The 23,712-nt window shown below is 47.5% G+C and overlaps 1 protein-coding gene across 1 annotated transcript in view; it reads right to left on the bottom strand.

Moving 5' to 3' along the window:
* DAZAP2 (DAZ associated protein 2) overlaps window positions 1-21,379 on the bottom strand; it is a 30,783-nt gene extending 9,404 nt beyond the window's left edge. Inside the window, exon 1 of the mRNA XM_029594953.1 lies at window positions 21,232-21,379. Within this exon, the coding sequence (XP_029450813.1) occupies window positions 21,232-21,244 (13 nt within the window). The 5' untranslated portion in view covers window positions 21,245-21,379. The remainder of the gene's footprint in view (window positions 1-21,231) is intronic.
* Window positions 21,380-23,712: the final 2,333 nt, after the last annotated feature.

The raw sequence follows: 23,712 nt of genomic DNA, 5'->3' as shown, positions 1-23,712 counted from the left end.
CCTCCAAAGACCACAAAAACTGATCTGATTTTCAAAAAAAAAAAAAAAAGAGTTAGTGACCTTCAAAAGGAGAACAGATGACGATCTCTTCCCATAATGGGATCATGAGCCCAATCAGGGAATCCAGGTAACTCCACGGACTGATTAACATGAAAGGCAGACACTACTTTTGGCAAAAAGGAAGGGACCGTGCGCAGGGACACCCTATCAGCCAAGATTTGAAGGAAGGGATCTCTACAGGAAAGAGCCTGCAATTCTGAAATACGCCTCGTGAAACAGATGGCCACCAAGAACACCATCTTCAAGGTGAGGTCCTTTAAGGAAGCGTGTCCCAGAGGCTCAAAAGGGGGATCATGAAGCACCCTCAATACCAGATTGAGATTCCACTCCAGGCATAACTTACGAAGAGGATGAAGGTGCTTCACCCCTTTCAGGATACGGACAATGTCAGAGTGGCTGGCTAGAGGCCTGCCACCTACCGCCCTAGGAGACATCCCAGGGCCAAAACCTGAACACGCAGGGAACTATAAGCCAAACCTTTAGATAATCCCTGCTGCAAAAACCAAGACTTGAGGAATGGTCACCGACAACGGCACTACACCCTGCTGGTCACACCAGACTTCAAACACCTGCCACACTTGAGCGTATGCCATAGACGTCAAGGGCTGCCTGGACTGAAGCAGGGTGGAATTCACCTGTTCCAAATAGCCTTTCATCCATAACTGCTGCCTCTCAAACACCAGGCTGCAAGAGAAGTGATCTTCCCGATCTGAAAAAATGGGCCCTTGTTGCAGGAGGTTCGGCAGAAGAGCTAGGTGTAGCAGACTGTCTGTTGCGAACCGTACCAAGTCCGCAAACCACGGCCGCTCCAGTGCCACCAGAATTACCAAACCGGGATCGTCCTCCATGCACCAGATCAGGGGCCATGGAGGAAAGGCATACAGGAGGATTCCAGTTGGCCACTTGCAGACTAGGGAGTCTACTCCTACCGCCCCGATCTCCTTTCGGCTGAAGAACTGGTCCTTCATTGGCATTGACGGGGGGGGGGGGTGTCGCCATGAGGAACTCCACATTGGGCACAAATGTGATTCCAACCCTCCCGGGATAGTTCCCATACCCCAGGATCCAGCTGTTGACGGCTGAGGAAGTCCGCCTGCAATGCCTCCCAGATGAAGCTTGGCCCAAGCGAAGAGGTGTGCTTCCTGTGCCATTGGTCAGACTCCTGGTTCCTCCCTAGCAATTGAGATGTCACCAATGTGGTGTTGTCCAAGAAGATTTGAATCATTCTCCCCTGCACCAGGGATTGGAATGCCAACACTTTGCAGACTGCCCTTGTCTCTAGGCGAATGATATACCACGACCGTTTGGGTAAGGACCAGGTTCCCTGCACCTGCTCCCCTGCCTTGCAGGCTCGCATCAGTTGTCATGATCACCCAATCTGGGACTTTGAGGGGCATCCCCTTCTGTAAGGGGTTTTCTGACAGCCACCCTTGCAGGCTGAACCTGATTCGCTGCGACAAAGGCAGGGGCAACTGGTATTGCTTAGACACTGGGTTCCACTGCAACAGTAGATCTCTCTGCAACGGTCTCAGGTGAGTGAAGGCCCAAGACACCAATTCCAACATCGAAGCCATGAAACCCAGAACTTGTAGGTAATCCTACACTCTGGGGATTGGAAGCACTTGTTGCTGCAATTTGTACATCTTGTCGTTCATGAGAAACGTCCTGCCCTGGAGGGTGTCGAAACGAGCTCCCAAATACTCCAGACACTGTGACAGAGTCGGATGACTTTTTGCTTCATTGATTACCCAGCCTAGGGACTGGAGACAATGGATCACACAAAGAACCATCCGCTTGCCTTCCTCTTCCAACTTGGCTCGAAACAGCCAATCGAAGTAAGGATGGACTATTATCCCTTCCTTCTGGAGGGTTGCCACCGCCACCACGGTAAAAATGCACGGGGCCATCGCCAGTACAAACGGCAGCACTCTGAACTGAAAATGCTGACCCAGGATCTTGAATCGTAGGAATCTGGTGAGTGCTGCAAATCGGGATGTGTAGATAAGCCTCAATGAGATCCAAAGAGGTGAGGAACTCTCCCTTTTGAACCACTGCGATGACTGTTCAAAGTATTTCCATTCGAAGACAGGGAACCTTCAAGCAGCGATTCACATTCTGTAGGTCCAGGATGGGTTGAAGAGTGCCCTCCTTTTTGGGAACCATGAAATACATGGAATACCATCCCCTCCCCCGTTCCTCAGACTGCATGGGGATGATTGCCTTCAGGGCCAGCAATCTTTGCAGAGTCTTCTACCGTGGCTCGCCTGTTGCGGGAAACGCATCGCGATTCCACAAAGGCCGGCATGAGAGGTTGAGAAAATTCTAAGGCGTAACCTTTTACCACCTCCAACAACCAGTGATCGGAGGTGATCCTGGTCCACTCTTAAATTGGGACAACTTGCCCCCGATCATCCCATCTGAGTGGGCAGACTTCCCACTTCCAGTTCCCTGACTGAAACCACGAAAGGACTGTGTATGGGAAGAGGTCTGTCTGGAACCAGAGAATGGAACACTCCTCCCCAACCTGCTTTTTCGGAAATCCCGAAAACAGGATAGAGGGCCGAATGGTTCCCTGTAGGGTTTTCTATCTTCTGGCAGTTTATTGCCCTTGAAATCCCCCAGAGATATCAGCTGATCCAAATCTTCTCCAAACAGCACCTTCACTCTAAAAGGCAGACTGCACAGTTGTGACTGAGGAAGCATCCGCTGCCCAATTGCGGAGCCATAGGAGTCACCGAGCCGCCACCGAGACCACCATAGTCTGGGCCACTGAATGCACCAAGTCATATAAAGGCATCTGCCACATATGCTACCGCCGCCTCAAGACAAGCCGCCTGAGAAGCTGACAAAGTCCCAAAAGACGAAGGGTCCTGTGGTTTTTTTAATCCAACATAAACACTCTTTGCATCATGCTGGCACACACTGCTGCCTGAAGACCTAAGGAGGAGACCCTGAACACCCACTTCAGATGCAGCTCCAGCTTGCAGTCCCGCACATCCGAGAGCAGCCGCTCCCGCCACTGGAATGGTAGTCTTCTTGGTCACCGCTGATACAGCCATATCCACCTTCGGTACCCCGAGGTGTTGTGTACCTCCATAGAAACATAGAAATGACGGCAGAAGAAGACCAAACGGCCCATCCAGTCTGCCCTCCATTAGCAGGCAGAGTTTTTGCATCATCTGGCTGAGCTTAAGCCCTACCTCTGGGGTTTCCCACTCCCGACTGATTAGCCTTTGAATCTTCTTCAGGATGGGAAAAGCACTAGGTTGACCCCAGAGACCATCCAGGACTGGGTTCATTCCCTTGCTATCGGAATCTTTCAATGAGGGTCTCACCCCCAATTCCTCAAGCACCTAGGGAATAAGGGGGCACAATTCCTCCCTCTTAAACAGCCGGACTACGTGAGAGTCATCCCCCTCCGCATTAGGATCTACTGGATCCTGATCGTTGTCGCCCGTATCATGTCTGGAGGAACATCACCATGATCTGCAGTGGTGTCCCTCGGGGGCGGGGTGGAGTCATTCCCGTTGGTCGACTGCACCCACTAGATCCTCCTGAGCCAAAGTTGCCCAGGATGGACGACTGTCAGTTCACAGATGGGGATGCTTGGGAATTCCCATGCTCCCATCCTGGGCTCTGCGCTTTGTAAGCTTCCAAGCCAGAAATGCTTCATGCATGAACAGCACAAATTCCGATGAAAATCCCCCCGGTCCCGTCTTGTCACTGCTAGAATCAGTGTCTGATTCCTCCGGTCTGAGTCCGTGCAGTGAAGGACAGCGGGGAGTGTCGTCCTGGGAAACCTTTTCCACAGGATGCACAGTGGGGGTTGGGCTCCTTCCATTAGAGTCAGCCGCTGAGCCTGACCTGTGTGCAGACTTTTTAGGTTTGATCCTCGTCTGAGGCCACTTCCCCCCCCCCCCCCCCAGTGACAGGGAGTCTAAATAAGCTGATCATATCCCGCAAGCCTTACAGGGTTCCACCAGAGAAGTTTCTGCCATGTTCCTCCTGCAAAAAGGGGCATAACACTCCCCCACAAGAAAACAGGTGCTGCCACCCAGCCCTGGTGAATCTCACCAAAACCACCATGAAAATCAGCCCCAGGAACACTGGGGAACCACATGGGAGGTAAAACAAAAAACCCACACACAACTGAAATGGCCGCCGTGGTAAAAATAAGGTAGGGAGCCTAAAAGTGTCCTCAGGTTCTTACCAGGGCTGAAACACTCTCCCCTCCTCTTCAGGAGTCTGCCTGGCTCTGCACCACCGGGCAAACTGATTTACCCAGGGAGCTGCAGTGGAGCTGTTTTTTTTGTGTTAAAAACAAAAAACTAACTTCTAGTAACAGAAAAAAATAAAGCCTAAGTTAAGAATAAGAAAAAAAATCCCTAGAGGGACTACTTCTCTGTACTGCAGACACTGAGGGGGAGCATTCGGGTCACTGGGAGAGCCAATCTCCCCTGGCTATCAGAGGACCCAGAACCACACAGGCTAGCACTGACAGGGGTAACCAACTCTCCATTCGCCCGGCTCTGAGGGATTACCCAGACACTGAACCTAGCACCTCAGTGAGCAAGAAAAATGAGAAATACTGATGAGCTGCAGGTGGCACACTTGGTATACCAGTGCCTCGAAGCTTTGCTCTGACTCCATCTGCTGGTGGGAGTGCATAACCCACTTGTCTGGACTGATCTGGGTATGTACAGCAAGGGTGAATACCTAGTTACGGCTGCTCCCTAACACAAAAGGGGACCAGGCACCTAGATAGGTGGTTACAGAGGGGGAGACAGCCTGAATCCAAACGGGCCCTAGGTTGGGAGATTTGGGTTATACACCACAAACAGGTTCCAAAGGACAGTCTGGCTAAACTTATTGTTGTCAGCCATCCCTATATCCAGACAGTAATGGGATATGAATGTGTGAAGAGAACACCACTTTGCAGCCTTGCAGATCTCCACTACAGAACTGCTTGCAAGAGAGCCACCAACGCTGCCATGGCTCTCAGATTGAGCCTCTATATGGCTCCCAAGATGCAGTCTGCTAGCCAATGGATATTGTCTGTTTGGCAACAGCAATGCCCAACCTATTATCAAGAAAAGAAAAGTTGGATGGACTATCTATGGGCTTCTGCCCACTCCAGATAGGTGGCTAAGGCTCACTTGCAGTCCACTATGCAGTGCTCATTCGCCTTTGTGCAAATGGGGCCTGGGAAAATACTGGCAGGACGATGGACTGGTTAAGATGGAAATCGGTCACCACGTTAAGCAGGAACTTAGGGTGTGTATACAAGATCACCCTGTAATGTTAGAAATTAGTATAAGGTGGATAAGTCACTAAGGCCTGGAGCTCGCTGACCCTGTGTGCTGAAGTAACAGCCATTAAGAATGACCTTCCAGGTCTGGTACTTCAGGTCACATGTGCAGTGGCTCAAAAATGAGATCAGCTGAGCTAACACCATGTTGAGGTCCCAAAGCACAGAGGGAGGCTTCACTTGAAGCAGGCCCCACATGAAGCATAGGCTATACAGAGAGATGGGTGTACGTGCCAATTGCACTCAGATGAACTCAGCTGGTTTTCAAGCCAGCCTCTGATAGGTGAGCTAGGTAATCAAGTAGTTTGTGTGGGACAGAGGAACAGATCTAGTGCATTCTGCTTACCACACAGAAATTCTCCTCCACTTCAGTCTATAGGACTTTCTAGTGGAATGCTTTCTAGAAGCAACCAGGACCTGAGACATCTTCTGAAAGATCAAGCAGCTGCAAAGTCAGTCTTTTCAACATCCAGGCTGTGAGTGACAGGGCCTGGAGGTTGGAATGCCACAGCCTTCCCTGATCTTGCTGATGAGATCTGGGGAAATCCCCAGACTGATCAGTTTCAGAATGGACAACTCCTGCAGGAGTGGAAGCCAGACCTGTCTTGGCCAATGAGGGGCTACGAGGATCATAGTCCCTCTATCCTCACAAAGTTTCAAGAGAGTCTTCACCACTAAGGGAAACTCAGGATATGCAATCAGAAGACCCTTGCCCAATGATAGGCAAGTGTATCTAAGGCTGGTTTGCTGTCTGTCCTGCACAGGAAGCAGAACCAAGGCATCTTCCTGTTGCAGAGAGATGTGAACAGATTTACATCTGAGCTCCCCCAGAGGGAGAATACCCAGTTTGCTACCCTCCTGGTCCAGGGACTACTTGAGGGGTCTGAAGGCTCAACTCAACCTGTCCATTTCCATGTTCTCCGTCCCAGCCAGATACATGGCCCTGAGCACCATTCCATGGGATAGGGCCCATGACAAGATTTGGACTGCTTCCTCCCTGCTTGACATAAGAAATTGCTATGCTGGGTCAAGACCAAGGGTCCATCAAGCCCAGTATCCTGCTTCCAACAGAGGCCAAAACAGGCCACATGGCTACCTAGTGATCAGTCTGGATCATGACTACTTTTTTTTTGGTCAGCCAATCTCTGAAAGTCCACTGTGCATACTGGATTGCCTGAACCTCCAGGAAGGCGATTTAACAAGAACATTCCTGAGCTTACCAAAGGGCTTGGTACCCAGGGTCATCTACATGAGCTCCCCACCCCAGGGTAGATGCATCTATGGTTATAACAATTTGAGTTGGGAGACTAGAAACTAGATCCCCTGTTTTGGATTGGAAAGTACTCACCATCAGGACAATCAGTCCATGAGAAACTGGGTGACTGATGCAATCCTAGAGGCTAAGGGGCCGGTTGTGGTCATATGACCACAGGCTTATACCTGCTGGTTGTTGAATCTCTGCTGCAATAGTCACCATGGCAACAGCCCTCTGGCAGAGCAGAAAGGCCTTGGCCTGAGATGTTTAGCAGGGCTCCTATGAAGTCCAATTGAAGTGATTGGCTGAGATGGGACTTTGAATCACTAGGATTCATTCTCAACTACCCAAACGTTCAAGCGCATAGACCCAATGGCCCCTGCCCGAGACATGGCTCTTGACCAGCCAATCATCCAGATATGGAAGACCTGCACTCCCAGTCTGCAGAGGTGCGTTGCCAGGCATTTTATGAAGACCTGTGGGGCTGATATAAGCCTGAACAGCAACACTTGGTACCGGAAGTTCTGTGTTCCCACAAAAATTCTGAGACATTGATCTTCCCCAGTCATCAGAAGCAAGTATGTGTCCTTTAGGTCAAGGGAGCAAAACCAGTCCCCTTTTTGCAAGAGGAGGATCAAGGTGCCCAGTGAAGCCATCTTGAACTTTAGAAGCTTGTTCAAGGCCCTCAGATCTAGGATGGGATGGAGTCTTCCTGTTATGTTTGGAATCAGGAAGTACCTGGAGTAGAAACCTGCCTTCTTTGCCCTGGTTGTCCAAGCTCGACAGCTCTGGCCATTAAGGAGAACTCTGCTTGTAGTACCTCCTAATGCAATACTGGCCTCCAATGTGGGCACAGAGCAATTTGGTGGGACACCTAATAGATTTAATCAATACCCTTAGTGGATGATGGACAGAACTCACTGGTCTGAGGTTACACTGGGCCATTGGTTTTCAGAGAACTGCAGACTGCCCCCAGAGGGTCCACTGTCCCGGGTATGGGTAACTGGCTTATGCACCCTATGGCCCAGTCAAAACCCCATCCCCGGAGTTGACTGAGAAACTGGCTGAGATTTGGTAGCTCTTTGCTGCCTGGAATGGCTGCGGGCGCAGATGGTGCTGACAATCAATCAAGGCAGCAGAGGATAGTTCTTCCTCTGGTGAAAGACTTCCTTGTCTCTGGCTCAATGGCCTCCTGGGTGAGGATGGGTCTGGAGTACTAGCAGAGAGTTGGAGGATTTCATGGTGGTCCTGAAGCTAGACCACAGAATCCCTCACCCTATCTCCTAAGAGATTCTCTCCAGTGCATGGCACATCAGCAAGTCTTTCCTGTACCTTCAGAGATCAGAGGCCTGCAGCATTGCCATACTGCAGGTACCAATTCCTGCTGCAGAGCTGCCTATGCCATCCGAAAAACATTTAGGTCACATGGACCTTGTTTTCTGCACTCCAGACCCTTGCACACCAGCAACATAAGGGTATCTTGCTGCTGTTGAGGAACCTGCTTCCAGATGTCCCAAGAGTATTGGCTCATGTGGAGCTGGTAGGCAGCGATGCAGGCAATAAGCATGGTGGTGCTTTGGAACATCTTTCCCCCCCCCCCCAAAGAGCATCCATTGCTCTGTGATCCTTCCCTGGAAGTGCCAAGGAATGTGTCCAAGAGCACTTGGACCTTATGAGAGCAGATTAGACCACCAACTGGTGAGGCAGCTGATGCTTATTAAATCTGGAAGCCTTCTGATTAAGTAGACCCTGTCTGCCTTAACTGAGGGGTGCTCCCATATCCTCAGCAGCAACTCCTTAAGGATGTTGTGTACCAGGACCACTACAATTTTTTTAGGAGGCTCCACAAACAAGGATCTCAAGCAGTGTGTGCCTGGCATCCTCTGTCAAGAGGACTAGGGATGGCCTCCATCACCCTCACAAACCCTATGAAGGTTTAAGTCCTCAGGCGGAGACTTCCTTCACTCATCTGGAGGAGGAAGTGATGGGAAACCATCTAAACCCTGAGGACTCCATCTGATCATCCCCAAGGGGTCATAGGGGCACTGTGTGCTTCAGATGATGGGGCCCTAGGTGCAGGCACCAGCAGAACTGGATGGGGGGGCTGCATTTCTGAGCATCTACTGGCCTTGGTGGAGCTTCCTTCTCAGAGGAACCAGCAACAACCTCTATATTGTTAGGGGGGGTCCTCAGTGCACAGATGTACTACAACTGAAGAAGCAGAATGTGCACAAGGACAGGCAGCACCGGCTCCTGTTCCACAAGAGCAACACTCTGCAGCACCTGCTACATTGCCAGCTGGACTGTGTTCTAGCTCCTCAAAATGTTATCAGTGCCAGAGGAAGGAAAGGTGGCCAGATCAGCAACTGGCACCAGGACTAGTTGAGACCCTTAAAGACCACAGGCATCAATATGTGATGGCCCTCCTCATCTCAGGACCATAACAGCAAAAGCTGGTACATTCCTGTGCAGATATGGAAACAGGTACCAATGTGTCTTAGGCTTCCCTTGATGCTCAGCCCTAGTCTTTCTCCAGTGCCCAGGTCAGAGACCTCAAACCTGTGTCCTCGGCCCAGAGGAGAGAACAGTGTCTCTGGCACCCCTATCCACTGGCAATATTGACAGAACTGACGGTCCCACTAATGTCTATGGCTTGTGTCCAATGTGCATCTCCAAAGTTCTTCATTGCCGATGCCACAGGCTCAGACATCCTCAACCCAAAGAGCTGATCCATCTTGAGTAGAAGCTGAAATCTTTGGGGTCATGTGGGTACACAAATGGCAACCAGATGTCATGTGATGCCCCCAGGCAAAGGATGCACACCCCTCATGAGGATCAGTGATAGACATGGTCCTCTGGACTGGAGCCAGTAAAAAAAAAAAAAAAAAAAAAAAAAAGAACTGGACATGGCCATGATGGGACAAAAAACGAGGGCAGTAAGTTGAGAACAGTGGTGGCAGGCAAGAATCAACTGTGAAAGGAAAAAAACATACCAGGAACACTATGGGAAGGCATAAAGAGGAACTCAGAAGAAAAAAAAAACACAAAAAGAAAACATTTTCAACAAGGCAATATACAGCCAAAGTGAACTCAAGCACACTGCAAGGTATACAGCTCCACTGGAAAAAAAAAAAAAAGAATGAATAGGTACCCCACAGACATGTGGGGTAGGTCATGCTGGACATATTCAGTGTGTCTAGAAAAGTTTTAGAAGCTTTGACATAAGTTTTCTGCATCAGATGTCACCCATGTGCAAGGACTACCATCATGATTGTCCTCTGAGAACCATCAGTACAGAACAAGCTATCAATATTAAAACCTGCAATCCTTTACATTAGTTTTTATAAAAATCATTTTCCATTTAAAAAGAGCTAACAAGGGATAATTACAAGAATAATATTCTAGATGTTGAAAAAAAAAGTGAGGGTGATTTAAAAGTGGTACTTGGACCCTTCCCCCCTCCCACCAGGTTTTCAGGATACACCTAATATCCAATATTTGCAAATATCATGCATATTTGTTAGGATTAATAGGGAGACTAATCTCCATGTAGACAATATTAATGCTTAGTTATTTTATTTCTTAATATGTTTGGAAATTTATGGAATTAGTAACCAATATCTACCATAGCCTTAGGCAGCTAGCATAAAAAAATACGCCATTAAAACAAGCAACAGAATAGTGATATTTTGTGTATAGGAGCCTGAATTACTTCAGTCAGACCTAAGGCATACTCAATCTGTGTCAGGAGCTACCTGAATATTTGAGGTACATATAGCAAACTGAAATTTGCATTGTGCTTGGTCTGATCACGTTTGGCTGCTATTTAATGTCAAATGCAGGTTACTAAAAAGAACAGACAAGTGAAAACTAATCAGGGCTAACACTGCTCTGGACAAAACTATTGCCATTGTGGCAACATTTCACAAAGTCATTAGATCAGGCTCTGACTGATAGGACTCTTAGTTTAACTACAGTGTATGAAAAGACCGTCCCTAAACAAAGTTGTAAAAAGAACCCAATTTGTTTCATTTTGGTTCTCAGTTGAAATTATCTGAGTGGTGCTGGCATAAGTTAAAATCCCAAGATGCAAAGAGGTTTATGATGGCATTGTGAGGCGCTGAAAGGGAGTAATATGTAGAGGCTGAGAAGGAAAGAGCAAAAATTGCTTAAAATTTGTTTTGTTGAATGGCCATCAGAACCACAAGATAGACAAGATTTTTTTTCTGAACATTGTACAAGAAAACCAGTGTTCATAAGGAGCTAACTAAAAGTAGATAAGGTGATGGGACAAATCTGAAAGTATATCCTGGCAGCTCTGCTGGCTGACCTTTTCAATGCTTCTTTAGAGGTGGGAGTAGTTCAAGGACTAGAGACAGTTGTGGGTCCTATTCATAAAAGTGGAAGTAAGGAGGAGATTGGGAAGTGACCTCTGCCATGAGCAAATTAATGAAAATCACTGCTAAAAGACATAAATGTGCAGTTTTTTGGAATCCAATGTATTGTACAATTCAAGACAGTTTTGATTTACCAGAGGTAGATCCTGGCAAGACAAGTCTTACCAATGTGTCTGACTGGGTAACCACAGAGTTGAAACAAGGGAGATCACTACATGCACTGTACTTTTGATTTCAGTAATACCTTTGACACTGTTTTGCATAGGCAACTTATAAATTTAGCACCCTTGGTATAAACCCTAGAGTGACTGGGCTACAAACTGGTTGAGTGGGAGGTGACAAAGGGTAATGGTAAATAGAGTTCACTCTGATGAGGTGGGTGTTACTAACAATGTTGACTCAGGGATCAGTCCTTGACAACTAACATTTTTTGTCAACAATGCAGAAGGATTGTCAGGATTTTTTTCTTTGCCAGATACCAAACTATGCAAAGGGTAGAGAGCCAGGAAAGTGTGGAAAACATGGAGATCTAATAAGCTCAAGAAATGGTCTAGGATCTAGCAGTTAAGAATTAATACTAAACCTACAGTTATGCATTTAGGATACAAAAACCTCAAGGGAGGGCAACAGTATTGGGGTGAAATTCTTTTCAACACAAAAGAGCAGGATCTGGGGGTGATTTATCTGATTATCTTAAGGTGGCCAAAGTGGATAAAGCGATGGCAAAAGGCAGAAATATGCTTGTCTGCATAGGAAGAGGACTGGTAAGCAGAAAACGGAGGAGATACTGCCCCTGTGTATGTCCCTAGTGAGAACGCATTTGGAATAGTGTAAAAATTTGAGACTGTACCTCAAACAGGAAATAAAACCGTAAAGTCAGTCCAAAGGGTGGCTACTAAAATAGTCAATGGTCTTTATTCTAAAACTTACAGGGAGAGATATGTACACCCTAAAGGAAAGGCAAGATAGGGTGAGATACAAGATTCAAATATCTCCAGAGTTTCCATGCATACAAGGCAAGCTTCTTTCAATGGCTAGTAAGCTCTAGAACAAGGGTCATGGGAAGAGGGTGAAAGGGGATAGACTGAGTAATAAAGGAAATAGCTTTACAGAGAGGGTAGTGGATACATGGAATGGTTTCTCAGTGGTGGTGGTACATACAAAGACAATATGAATTCAAGAAAGCTTGGTATAAACAGGATCTGAGTGAGGGATGGGAATTATAAAGCTAAGTTAGTTGGGTGGATGGGAAGACTAGATGGACCATATGGTCTTTTTCTACATTTCTCTTTATGATTTGGCTCTAAAGGGCTATAAGTTGAATGTGCAGGCTGGTACAAAACTGACCGTATGAAGGCTGCCAACCAACCAACCTCAGAAGCTTGTTTAAGATGTTAGTGACAGAAAGTAGTAAGACCATATAAAAAAATAAGTAAGACTAAGTGAGGTATACCTCACTTGATTTTCAGAACAGTTTTCATGAGAAGCTAACTAAACTTAAAGTAGATAAGGCGATGGGTCTGGATGGGAATCATCTAAGAGTACTAAGAATCTAGAGATGTCCTCATAACTCCACTGGCTGACCTGGTCAATGATTCTTTAAAATATGGAATAGTTCCAGAGGACTGGAAAAGAGCAGATGTGGTTCCTATACATAAAAGTGAAAGTAAGGAGGAGGATGTGAGCCACAGACTGGTTAGTCTGACTTCTATGGTAAGCAAACTAATGGAATTGCTGCTAAAACAGATCTTGCAAGCCACTGGATTCCAAAAACTACACAGAGGCAGGATAAGAAAATTATTACTTACCTGCTAATTTTCGTTCCTGTAATACCATGGATCAGTCCAGACAGTGGGTTATGTCCCCAATCCAGCAGATGGAGTCAGCACAAGCTTTGAGGGGGCGTATCCATATATCCTACTACCCCCTCTGCAGGAGTTCAGTATCGAGTATATCAAAGCCCGAGTAGAAACCCCCGAAGGATCAAGTTTGTGGAAACAGATAATTAAAACAATTGTAACCGCAACAAGTAACTGCAAACATCCTACCAACTTGTAGTGAGTTGTGAAAAACAGCAAAAAAGGAAGAGACTGTGAAGACACAGAGCACTGTGAACAGGAAATAGCGCAGAGCTGAGCAGGATCAAGAACCCAAAACGTGGTGGGCGTCTGGACTGATCCATGGTACTACAGGAACGAAAATTAGCAGGTAAGTAATAATTTTCTTTTCCCTGTACGTACCTGGATCAGTCCAGACAGTGGGATGTACCCAAGCTTCCCTAAATCGGGTGGGGTCCTGTGAGGCCTGCTCGCCAAAGTGTCCAGAGACCGAAGAGGCGAGGTGCAGACGATAGTGCCTCGAGAACGTGTGTAACGATTTCCAGGTGGCTGCTCTACAAATTTCTTGAGGATACAGAGCGAGACTCCGCCCAGGAAGCCACCTGAGAACGTGTAGAATGCGCGACGATGCCGGGTGGGGGAGTCCGTCCCGCCCCAATGTAGGAAGCAGCAATGCCGGCCTTCAACCATCTGGCAATGGTAGCCTTCGAGGCCTGAGACCCCTTCTTGGAGAAGCCCGATTCCCCTACTCGCATCTGCTGGAGTCAGAAGATACTGAACTCCTGCAGAGGGGGTAGTAGGATATATGGATACGCCCCCTCAAAGCTTGTGCTGACTCCATCTGTTGGATTGGGGACATAACCCACTGTCTGGACTGATCCAGGTAACTGGTTGAGTGGGAGGAGACAGTAGTGGTAAATGGCATTTTCTCTGAAGAGGTGGATGTTGCTAGCAGTGTGCTTCACAGAATTGTTCTTGGACTGGTTCTTTTCAACATTTTTGTAAACATAACAGGATTATCAGGAAAAGTTTGTTTTTTGCCAACAATACCCAGGTCTAACAGGGTGCACAGCTAAAAAGGTATGGAAACCATGAGGGATCTAGTGAAGCCTGAGGAATGGTCTAAGGTCTGGCACCTAAGATTTCATGCTAAAACATGCAGAGTAATGCATTTAGGATGCAAAAACACAAGGGAAAGATACAGTATTGGAGGTAAAATTCTGAGCAAAAAGGAAATGGAGGATTTGAGGTTATTGTATCTGATGATCTTAAGGTGGCCAAACACTTGTGGTCCTCACAAAGCTTCAAAGTGACACCAGTGGAGTTGGAAGATATGCACACAGGAGGCCTTTGACCTAATGGCAAATGAAGGAATCTGACACTGACTTGCTGAGTGAACTGATATTGAACAGCACTGAGGAATCTTCCAGTTCCAAGGCACAGCAAACAGATCCACCTTTGGGCTTCCCCACAGGCAGAAGATCCATTTGCTACCTGTTGGTCCAGAGACCATTCATGGTGGTTGGAAGAATGACAGCCTGTCCACTGTCATGTTTTCTGGCCAGATACATGGCCTTGAGCACCATCCCCTGGGAGAGGGCCCATGACCAAATTTGGACTGCTTCCCAATAGAGGTACAAGCCCATGTCTCCCTGCTTGACACTGCCACTTGGTTGTCAGTCTGTATCTATAATTTTGTTGGACAGCCAATCTCTGAAAGCCCACAGTATACCTGATTGCACAGAGCTCCAGGAAGTTGATTTGACACAAAGGCCCTGGGTGCTGAGCCCATCTACATGAGCTCACTAACCTAGGGTGGTCGCATCCATAGTTCTAGTTCATAATGGAATTGTCCTGCCACCAGGACAGGGAGTCCCAGAGGTAAGGGGTGAATCAGATGCCATACCAAAGTCCCAAGTGGCTTGGCACCACTAGGATCAGTGTCTGTTTGGGCCTTTTGCATGTGCAAGCATGCCCTGGGAATAACATACTGCTGTAGCCATATAAGCACAACAACTTCAACATGTGCCAGACTAAGACCTGCTAGCTCATTTAAATCTCTGCCATGATGGTCATCAAGATGGATACCTTCAAGTGTGGAGGGAAAGCCTTGGCTTGAGCTGTCTAGCAGGGCTCCAATGAAATCCAATTGTGATGGGACTTTGGGTAGATGAACTCAGACACCAGCACCTAGATGGCCGACTACATTGACTCCACAGTTCTTGCCTGAAAGGTGCTCCTGACAAGCCAATTGTCTAGGTATGGGAAAACATGGATTTCCAGTCTGTGCAAATGTGCTGCATCACAGCAAGGGATTTTGTGGAGACACATGGAGCTGATGCTAGCCCAAAAGGCAACATGTGATACTGGCTGATTTCCTGCCACAAATCAGATACACCCACATCAAGATCTCTCATGATCACTGGAAGTATGCGGCCTTTAGATTAAGAACATAGCCAGTCCCCATTTTGCAACATGGGGATCAAGGTGCCCAGGGAAACCATCTTGGAACTTTTCTTCCTGGAGAAACTTGTTCAAGGCTCTTATGTCTAGGTTGGGACAGAGTCCTCCTGTTTTCTTTGGAATCAGGCAAGATCAGGAGTACCCTGGTGGGATGGGCTTGACCCCTAGCCGTTAAGAGGGAAGACAGCTCTGTGAGTAGTACTTCCTGACACCACCAGTCCCTGAAAGGGTCTCTAGGTACAATTTGGAGGGGTATGCAAAAAAAGCTTAATTTGTACCCCCATGGACAATAGCCAGAACATGCTAGTTGGAGGTTACAAGGAGCCACTTGTTCATATGTGACTGTATCCTCTCCTGACTGGGGAGCTGACTGGCACTTCTGATGGGGCTTTGGGGTCTCCTGCTGCCTGGGATCACAGCAAGGGGCCTGTTGCTGACAGGGTCCAGGCAGTGGAGGATAGTACTCTCAGGCAGAAAAAAGGCCTCCGCTGGCCTGACCTCAGAGACCTAGCAGAGGAGGTCAGGTTCTGGGTGCCAGTGGAGAGCTACTGAAGTGTCACATGGTGTTCATGCATTTGAGCCACCATGTCCTTCTTGGAAGAGATTCTCTCCAGTGCCCAGCATGTCAGTGAGTCTATATTGCACATCATATCAGAGATCAGACACATTCAGCCATGCAAGTCTGCAGGCACTGATTCTAACTGCGGAGTCCCTCTATGCCATTTCAAGAACATTGTAGGCTTCTTGGACTCTGATCTCCAGGCCCTTTCACACTAGTGACTCTAGGGTGTCCTGCTAAGGCAGCTGCTCTGCCATCCCCTGAACTGGTTTCAAGATGTCCCATGGCTGGTAAGCTATACGGGTAATGAGCATAGTGCCTTGAAACACATTTCTCCCAAGAGTGACCATGGCCCTCAGCCTTCCCCAGGGGTGCTGAGGAATGGCTCTAGGTACACCTGGCCTTCCGGAGAACAGATTCAACAGCCAAGACTGGTATGGTAGCTGATGCCTGTTGAAACCAAGAGCCTTTTGGATGAGTTAAGCTGTGTCCATCTTCCTGTTGACAGGTGTTCCCACATCCTCAACAGTAACTCTATAAGGATCTTGTACACTAGGACTGACAATCTCCTTAAGAGGTTCCACATTCTGGAAGATGTCTAGCATGTTGTGCCAGGTATTGTCTCATTTGCAACTGGAAAAAGATGTCTCTGCCACCTCCTGGACAAATACTGCAAAGGTGATGTCTTCCAGAGGAGACTTCCTTCTGTTGGTAGGAGACTGCTCTGAAGGAAGACTGATGCATCATCTAAAACTTAGGTACCATCCCTGATGGCAGGGACAGGTTCCTGGGTGCTCTGCCTTCAGCCAGTGGTATGGGTACCAACTTAGCTGGCCATGGGAGCTCAGACACCAGTCTGAACGAGCCAAGAACCAGCACTGGACTGGTCAGTGGCATTGGTTCCACCCCAGGAACAGACACCACTTGTGTTGGTAAGGAACTTATGAGCACATGCAAGGATTACAACATTGGCTTGAGGAGGGATGCTGCCACAACACCCAGATGCTGTATCACCTTCTCCATAGCTGTCTGTACATGGCTCTCCAACTCCTCCTCAAAGACTGCCGATGCTGATTGGGACCCAGGTGGTGTGCCAACATCCTCTTCAGAACCAAGAGGATCAGGCGCAGGCATCAGAGCCAGTGGAGACTGTCATGAACCCTAGGCATTCGCTGGGGGGGGATTAGCAGTCCTCACTACAGGGATGTTTTGCTGGCATCCCCACGCCCAGCACTGTGCATCAGCTAAGGCCGATGCTTGAGATCTAAATTCTTGGCTCAGTCCAGAGGTAAAAAATGAACAAACCTGTCTTCAACCTGGGGGAGGCAGACTATGGTCCACCTCTGCATTTGACAGCCATTAGCACTGACAGAACCAACAGCTCCCTCGATGGCTCGGTTTCCATAGCTAGACAATGCAGATGTCCAATGACAAGCCTTCTCCAACTCGAAGTCATTCCATCTTGAGTCTGATTTTAAGACCTTTAGGGGTCATCTTGGCACCCTTGTTGCAGCCCTAGATGTTGAGATGCCCCCAGGCAGAGGACACTGATCATTGGGATCCATGATAGACCATCTCAAGCACCAGGGGCAAGGCTTGAAATAAAAGGGATGATAAATCAAACTATGGCGCAACCAATGACCAGCAGGCACTGCTGCTCCAGAGAACATCAGCAAAAGAAACCTTACTGAAATGTGAAAAGTCAGGCTAAGACAATTAAGGGGATGAAGACAGGCCCCACAATGATAACTTGTTTTTTCACTTTTTTCCCCAGAAAAGACTGCAAAAGACTATTACCCATGACAATGGAGGCTCTACATGGAATTGTAATGATATGCTCAGAGAGGCTCAAAGTTCTAGAAGATTTTCCATGCTGGACTCCATCTGTCACCCTTGTGAGCACTGCCATCCTGCTTGTCCTCTTGCGAAAAGCCAGAAAGATGCTTGGCTGCATAGAAGAGGAATGGTCAGCAGAAAAGGCAATATTGCCCTGTATAGGTCCCTGGTGAGACCTCTTTTGGAACACTGTATACAGTTCTGGAGACTGCACCTTCAAAAGGATATAAACAGGATAGAGTCAGTCCATAGGGAGCTACTAAAATGGTCAGCGTCTTTCTAAAGTATATGGGGGATAGACTTAAAAGATCTAAACACATACACCCTGGAGGAAAGGCAAATAGGAGAGATGATAGAGACATTCAAATATCTCAAATGCTTCCATGCACAAGAGGTGAGCCTCTCAGTGGAGAGTAGACTCTGGAACAGTGTTTCCCAACCAGTGTGCCATGGCAATCTTCAGTTTCTCTTTCTCCTACAACAGCTGGCCTGCAGAGGGGAGTCAGAGCAGCACTTTGCAGCTGCTTCTGCTTTCCCCTCTGCTGGCTTTCCTTTACAATTGAAACTGCACTGGGCCCTGTGGGCTCACAAGTCCTGCCAGCCCCATACACTTCCCATTACAGAGGGAAACAGGCAGAAGAGAATGGAGCATCACCAGGTAAATGCTGTGGGAAAAGTCATCCAAGTTTGCTAGGAAGCTGGGGGAGAAAGGGAAGGTGATATGTTAGGGGGCAGAGGCAGGGAAGGAAAGAAAATGCTGACAAGGAGGGGAGAAGGTAGAAAAGTTAAGGTGATAGAATGGTGAGAGGGTAGGAGAAAGGGTGATAGAGATGTCTGGAGTGGAGGGAGAGAGTAGGAAAGCAATGACAAGAGGGTAGAGTGAGAGCAGGGGAGGAAAGGAGATTGTGATGATGCAAGGGATAAGTAAAGAGACTGAGGGGGAAGTGATACCAGGGATCAATGAGGATTGCAGTGGAGTGAACTGAGAGGAAAGAGGGAAGAGATGGTTTATGTGAGGGGTAGGAGAAAGAAGGGGAAGAAAAAAGGTGATGATGCAGGGGGGAGTGAAGGCAAGGTGATGCCAAGGATTCAGGAGAAAGAATGATGCCAGGGAAGTGGGGGATAGGGAAGATTGTGTGCCATGATGAAGTGAGTCCAGTGCCAGGTGTGCCACAGATTGGGAACCACTGCTCTAGAAAGAAAGATCATGGGATGAGTTTGAGAGGGTGTAGATTCAAAAGTAATCTTAAGAAATATTTCTTTAGAGAGTGGTGGATGCATGGAACACCCTTCCAGTGGAGATGGAAGAGAAAAACAGTATCTGAATTCAAGAAAGCATGGGATCTCTAAGGAAGTGATGGGAATTATAATGCTAAAATTGGGCAGACTGATGTTTTCAGGTTGTAAAAAATAAAATTTCAAATAAACCCTACTTAAGTGATCTTGTAATTGGCTGAACCATTTTTTTTAAAAGAAGCAGCTTTATTACTGTTACAGAGAATGCTGTGATTGTAAACAAATGGGAGCCATATTTAGGGTCTTGGACTCAATTCAAATTTATAACGATGGAAGATGAGAATATCTCCCAAGTTGCTTTCTCAAACTAAAACTTACTTTCATCTGGACCCAAGCCCAGTCTGGGTTATTTGCTATTTGAAGGATGCCATTTATTTGTTTTCAACGAAGATTAATACCTGATTAAAGGAATTGTCCCAGAGACTTGGGAGGGGGGGAGGGGAGAAAGACTACCTGCCCTGTGGTTAAAAAAACCCCCACAACTCATTTCTGCTCAAGACTTCAAAGCACTCGCTGCACAGAGCAGAACTCGGACAAGCGGGAAACCGCATAGGATACCAAGTAACTGCATCTTTCCGATCTCTCTTAAACGTCTCCCCATCCCAGTTACTTCCACAAAGGGATAAATCATATGGAAAACAAACATAGCATACTTGATTCAGGATATTAGCATTTTCAGCTGTCTCCCTCCCATTCCCCAACCAATATGCATGATCTACTTGTTTGCCAGAGTAAACAGCACAAAAAAATAGTTTTAAAAAGGGAGTAAAGGAACCCCCGTCCCCCAAGGGAGGAAAGCAGTGTATACGCTTCCCGCCCGCCGGGCAGAGAGAGAGAGAGAGAGCGTTAGAGCCGGAGCTCCTCCTCCCTGGGGCCGGGTTGCAGCCGGCAGGAAGTCAGCTGCCAGTCTCCGCGCACACTCCGCCGAGCCACTCCGCCAAACTGCGCCATAAACTTTCAACATGGACAGCTCGATCCAAAGTCGAGAAGGAAAGCAAAAAAGGGCAAAGAGCGAACCAGAAAAAAAATAATAAAATAAAGAGGCCAAGGCCTCAAAGCACAGCTGGCAGCCCGAACGCAAATCCCACGGGCAGCAGCAGCAGCTGCAGAGCGGCACAACACAGCGTTACCCTGAGCTGGTTTCTGCACGGCCTCAGATAGTGCGGGGGGGGGGGGGGGGAAGCCCCACATAAATAAAGCGTACGTTTGTAACGTTGCGATAACTACGATGCCTTGTCACCGTGACCCGCAGCTTACAAGCCGCCGTCGGCCACAGGACTACTTCTGTCAGGCAGAGAGCGGCTTAAGACTTTTAAGAGGCCCATTGAGGGAGTTGAGACAGCAGCCACAGAGAGAGGAAGAACTGGGGTTAAAAAAAAACAAACAAACAAAAAACCCAAAACAAAAAAAGCTCATGAATAAAATCATTCACAAGAAAAAAAAAATTAATAATTCACTCCCCCATCCCCGTCTCCCCTCCTTCGGTGCTAACCAGGCCATGGCTGCGGCGGGAGGGCTAATGAAGGCTGCAGTGCAGGCTCAGGCCAGGTCACCCTCCGAGAGGCGCCCACCCTGAAAGCAGGGCAGCGTCCAGGAAGAAAAAGCCGAGCTAATCCCCGCTGCGACTGGCACTACTGCACCCTTCCCTCCGGCACCTGTACCCCCAACCCCCCCCCGGAGCTATTACAAGATATAATAAAAGGGAGGAGAAAACAAATAGCCGTGAAAAGGGCAGGGGAAATGCGACCGCAAGGTGAGTTATGGAACAAGGGACGGGAATAGAACATTTGCCACTACATAGAACAGATTCTTACGATGAAGATAGCTTAGGAAAAAAAAAAAAATAAAAAAAATATTCCATAAGCCGTTCCAATGAGGTGGCCCCCGACCCTGCAGTACTAGTTCCGCCCCCTCCCCCTCTAGACCGCAGCAACGTCACCGCTCTCCCGCTGACGTCACCACTCTCCCAGCCCAGGCCTGCTGCTGTTTCACCCCGATGAGAACCGGGAGTTGCGGATAGGGATTAGAAGGGGAGCGGGTAGCAGAGAGCGCGTCATGCACCCTACCCGCGATACCCTTCAAACCTCGAAGAGATTGGGGGGGGGGGGGGGAAGAAGAGAAGGGGTTCTTGGGGGAAACGCAATGACGACGAGCCGCGGCAGATATCCACGTCCTGCCACAGAACCACCCCCCAGGCCCCTTAAAAGAGCTACCCTTGCCTTTGTTGTTCATGATGAAGGCCCCCTCAGTATTTCAGTCGCTGCGCTTGTTGAGGGGTGGGGGAGGGGGATCTCTAGGGTTCTCTTTCTTTTCTTGCTTCCGGTTTGGAGTCACTTCCTTGTTGTTGGTGCACTGGGCTTATATAGCCGCTGCGTGGTTACGTCACGGGGAACCGCCAGGCCTACACGTCTTTTAAAGGGCGCGTACGGGTGGGAGGAAGGACAGGTAGGAAACGATAGCGACGCCACCAGGCTTTCTAGGATCTTCCTTTCCGATCCTACGTGCCCCCCCCCCCCCCCCTTCCGCCAGCAGGGCAAATTTTTAGAATATTCATGAATATTTATAGTGAATATCCTGAAAAGCAACTCTGTTTGAATATCAGAGCGAGAGGCAGTAACTGAATTTATTGCCGAAAGTAATCTGCTTGCCATGTTAGTCTACGCATGCTCAGAAACAAAAGTTAAAAATACAAAAAAACATTTTGTTTCTATTGGAATAACGTAATACATTTCTTGATTAACTTTTAAGAGCTAATGCTCTCTTCTTCAGGTCACAATTCAAATGATTACATAATTTACCAACAAAAAGTAATGTGGCAACCATAAGTGAATCCTAAAGGTTGTTGCCAGATAATGTGATCAAGTCGAGTACTGAGCTGTTTAAAAAAGGTTTGGGCAAGTTTCTGGAGGGCCTAAGCACATGGGGGCTGGTGCAATAATTATGCACAGAAAAAAGGCGATCAGTGTTGAGCACGCAAGCCCAGGCACCTCTACTGGGATGCGCTTCAATGTTTAAATGAGGGGTTGCGCTGAAAATGAGGTGCTAGGGAAAAATGTACATCCCTTAGCGCCTCCTTGACATCGGTCCCCAGGTGAGGTGGCTGTCAAGCGGGTTGGGAAAACGGATACTTAATCTACTAGCGTCCATTTTCTCCTGCTAATGGCATATACACCCACAAGATACAAGGCCTGGACTGTGTATATTGGGTGTCCAGATTTTTTTTTCAAAATGTTTTTTTCAAACTAAATACTGCTTTATTTATTTATTAAAAAGTGTTTGTATACCGCTTTTACAATTGAAAATTAATCAAAACGGTTCACAATGTTAAAACATACATAATCTGTGTAAAATAATAAAAAGCATAAAACATAGGGGTAAAACAGAAATAACACAAAACACAACTCTGTTACAAAATAAATATAGAAAAGTGCTAGTAGGTGAGGAAGTCAGGATGGGAGACAGTAATACTTCAGAACCAGTAGCAGGGGAATTAAAAGCTTTCTGAAATAAAGGTGTTTTTAATGATGTCTTAAATTGTTGTTTAGATGGGATAAGACGGAGAAAGTATTGCAACAAAACTAAGGAGGAATCACAGAAAGCATGATTTTTCAATGCCCCCTTGAGCGTGGCATACCTTTACATCAGCCCCAGGCTGGCATAAAATTTGCTGCGTTGCAAGAGCGCATTGCCCATGCGGAAAATTTATTGGATCTTGGGGATTAGCTAATAGTCTCATCTACTTGAATTTACATGTGATGAGTGCTATTAGCTACACAGTGATTTGGACGCGCTAATCCCCGTATTGGATCAGGGGTTATGGACTCGCATCCAAAACATGTGTCCAATTGCATGTTAAGCAGTGTGCAGCGGCTAGCACACAGATTACATCAGCACCATAAGGAATACTATGCTGGGTTAGGCTATCGGTCCATTGAGCCCAGTGTCCTGTCTCCAACAGTGGCCAATACAAATCATCTAGAGATACCTGGCAAATCCCAATATTAAAATCTATTTCAGTTGCTCACTGTAAGAACTAAGAGGTGGAGAAACCAAAATCTATTTGGCTAATAATTATTTATGGACCTGTTCTCCAGACACCTATCCAAATCTTCTTTAAAAGTTATATTACTAGCCTTAACCATATTTTATGACAAGTTCCGTAGCTTAATTATGTATTAACTGAAAAAATGTTTTATATTTTATTTGCATCTGCTACTTGTTTGTTTCTAGCAGTATCCCCTAGTCCTAGTACTAGTTGATAGTGTAAATAACAGTTCCCTATTACCTGTACCGAACCACACATAATTTTATGTAGCCCCTATCCCAATCAGCTCTTGAGAACAGGGGCACATGGGGAAAATCACAAGCCACGTAATTGTTGCGCTGGAGGTGAACCCTTGGCCTGATGCAGGATTGGTACAGCCCTCTGGTCGAACCCAGAGAGCACCTGCCACCAGGAGGCGGAGCACACAAGGAGACAGAGGTTAGCAGGAGCTTCACTAATAACAGTCCGGGGTTTCTGCAGGTTGAGCCTTTGGGTACCCGGATCGCTTGGACTTAGGTGGGCCTCCGGTGGTCTCCCGGAGAGGTATCGGAGAGGTGTGCCCACCGCGAGCAAGGGTGCGCAGCTGATGCAGAGTGAGTGGACTGGACCAGAACCGGAAGCTCCGGAGACCTCGAGAAGGCAACAGTTCAGAGAG

Source organism: Rhinatrema bivittatum, chromosome 3 (genome assembly GCF_901001135.1).
Source record: "Rhinatrema bivittatum chromosome 3, aRhiBiv1.1, whole genome shotgun sequence".
Classification (NCBI taxonomy): domain Eukaryota; kingdom Metazoa; phylum Chordata; class Amphibia; order Gymnophiona; family Rhinatrematidae; genus Rhinatrema; species Rhinatrema bivittatum.
This window is presented reverse-complemented; position numbering and strand designations above follow the sequence as displayed.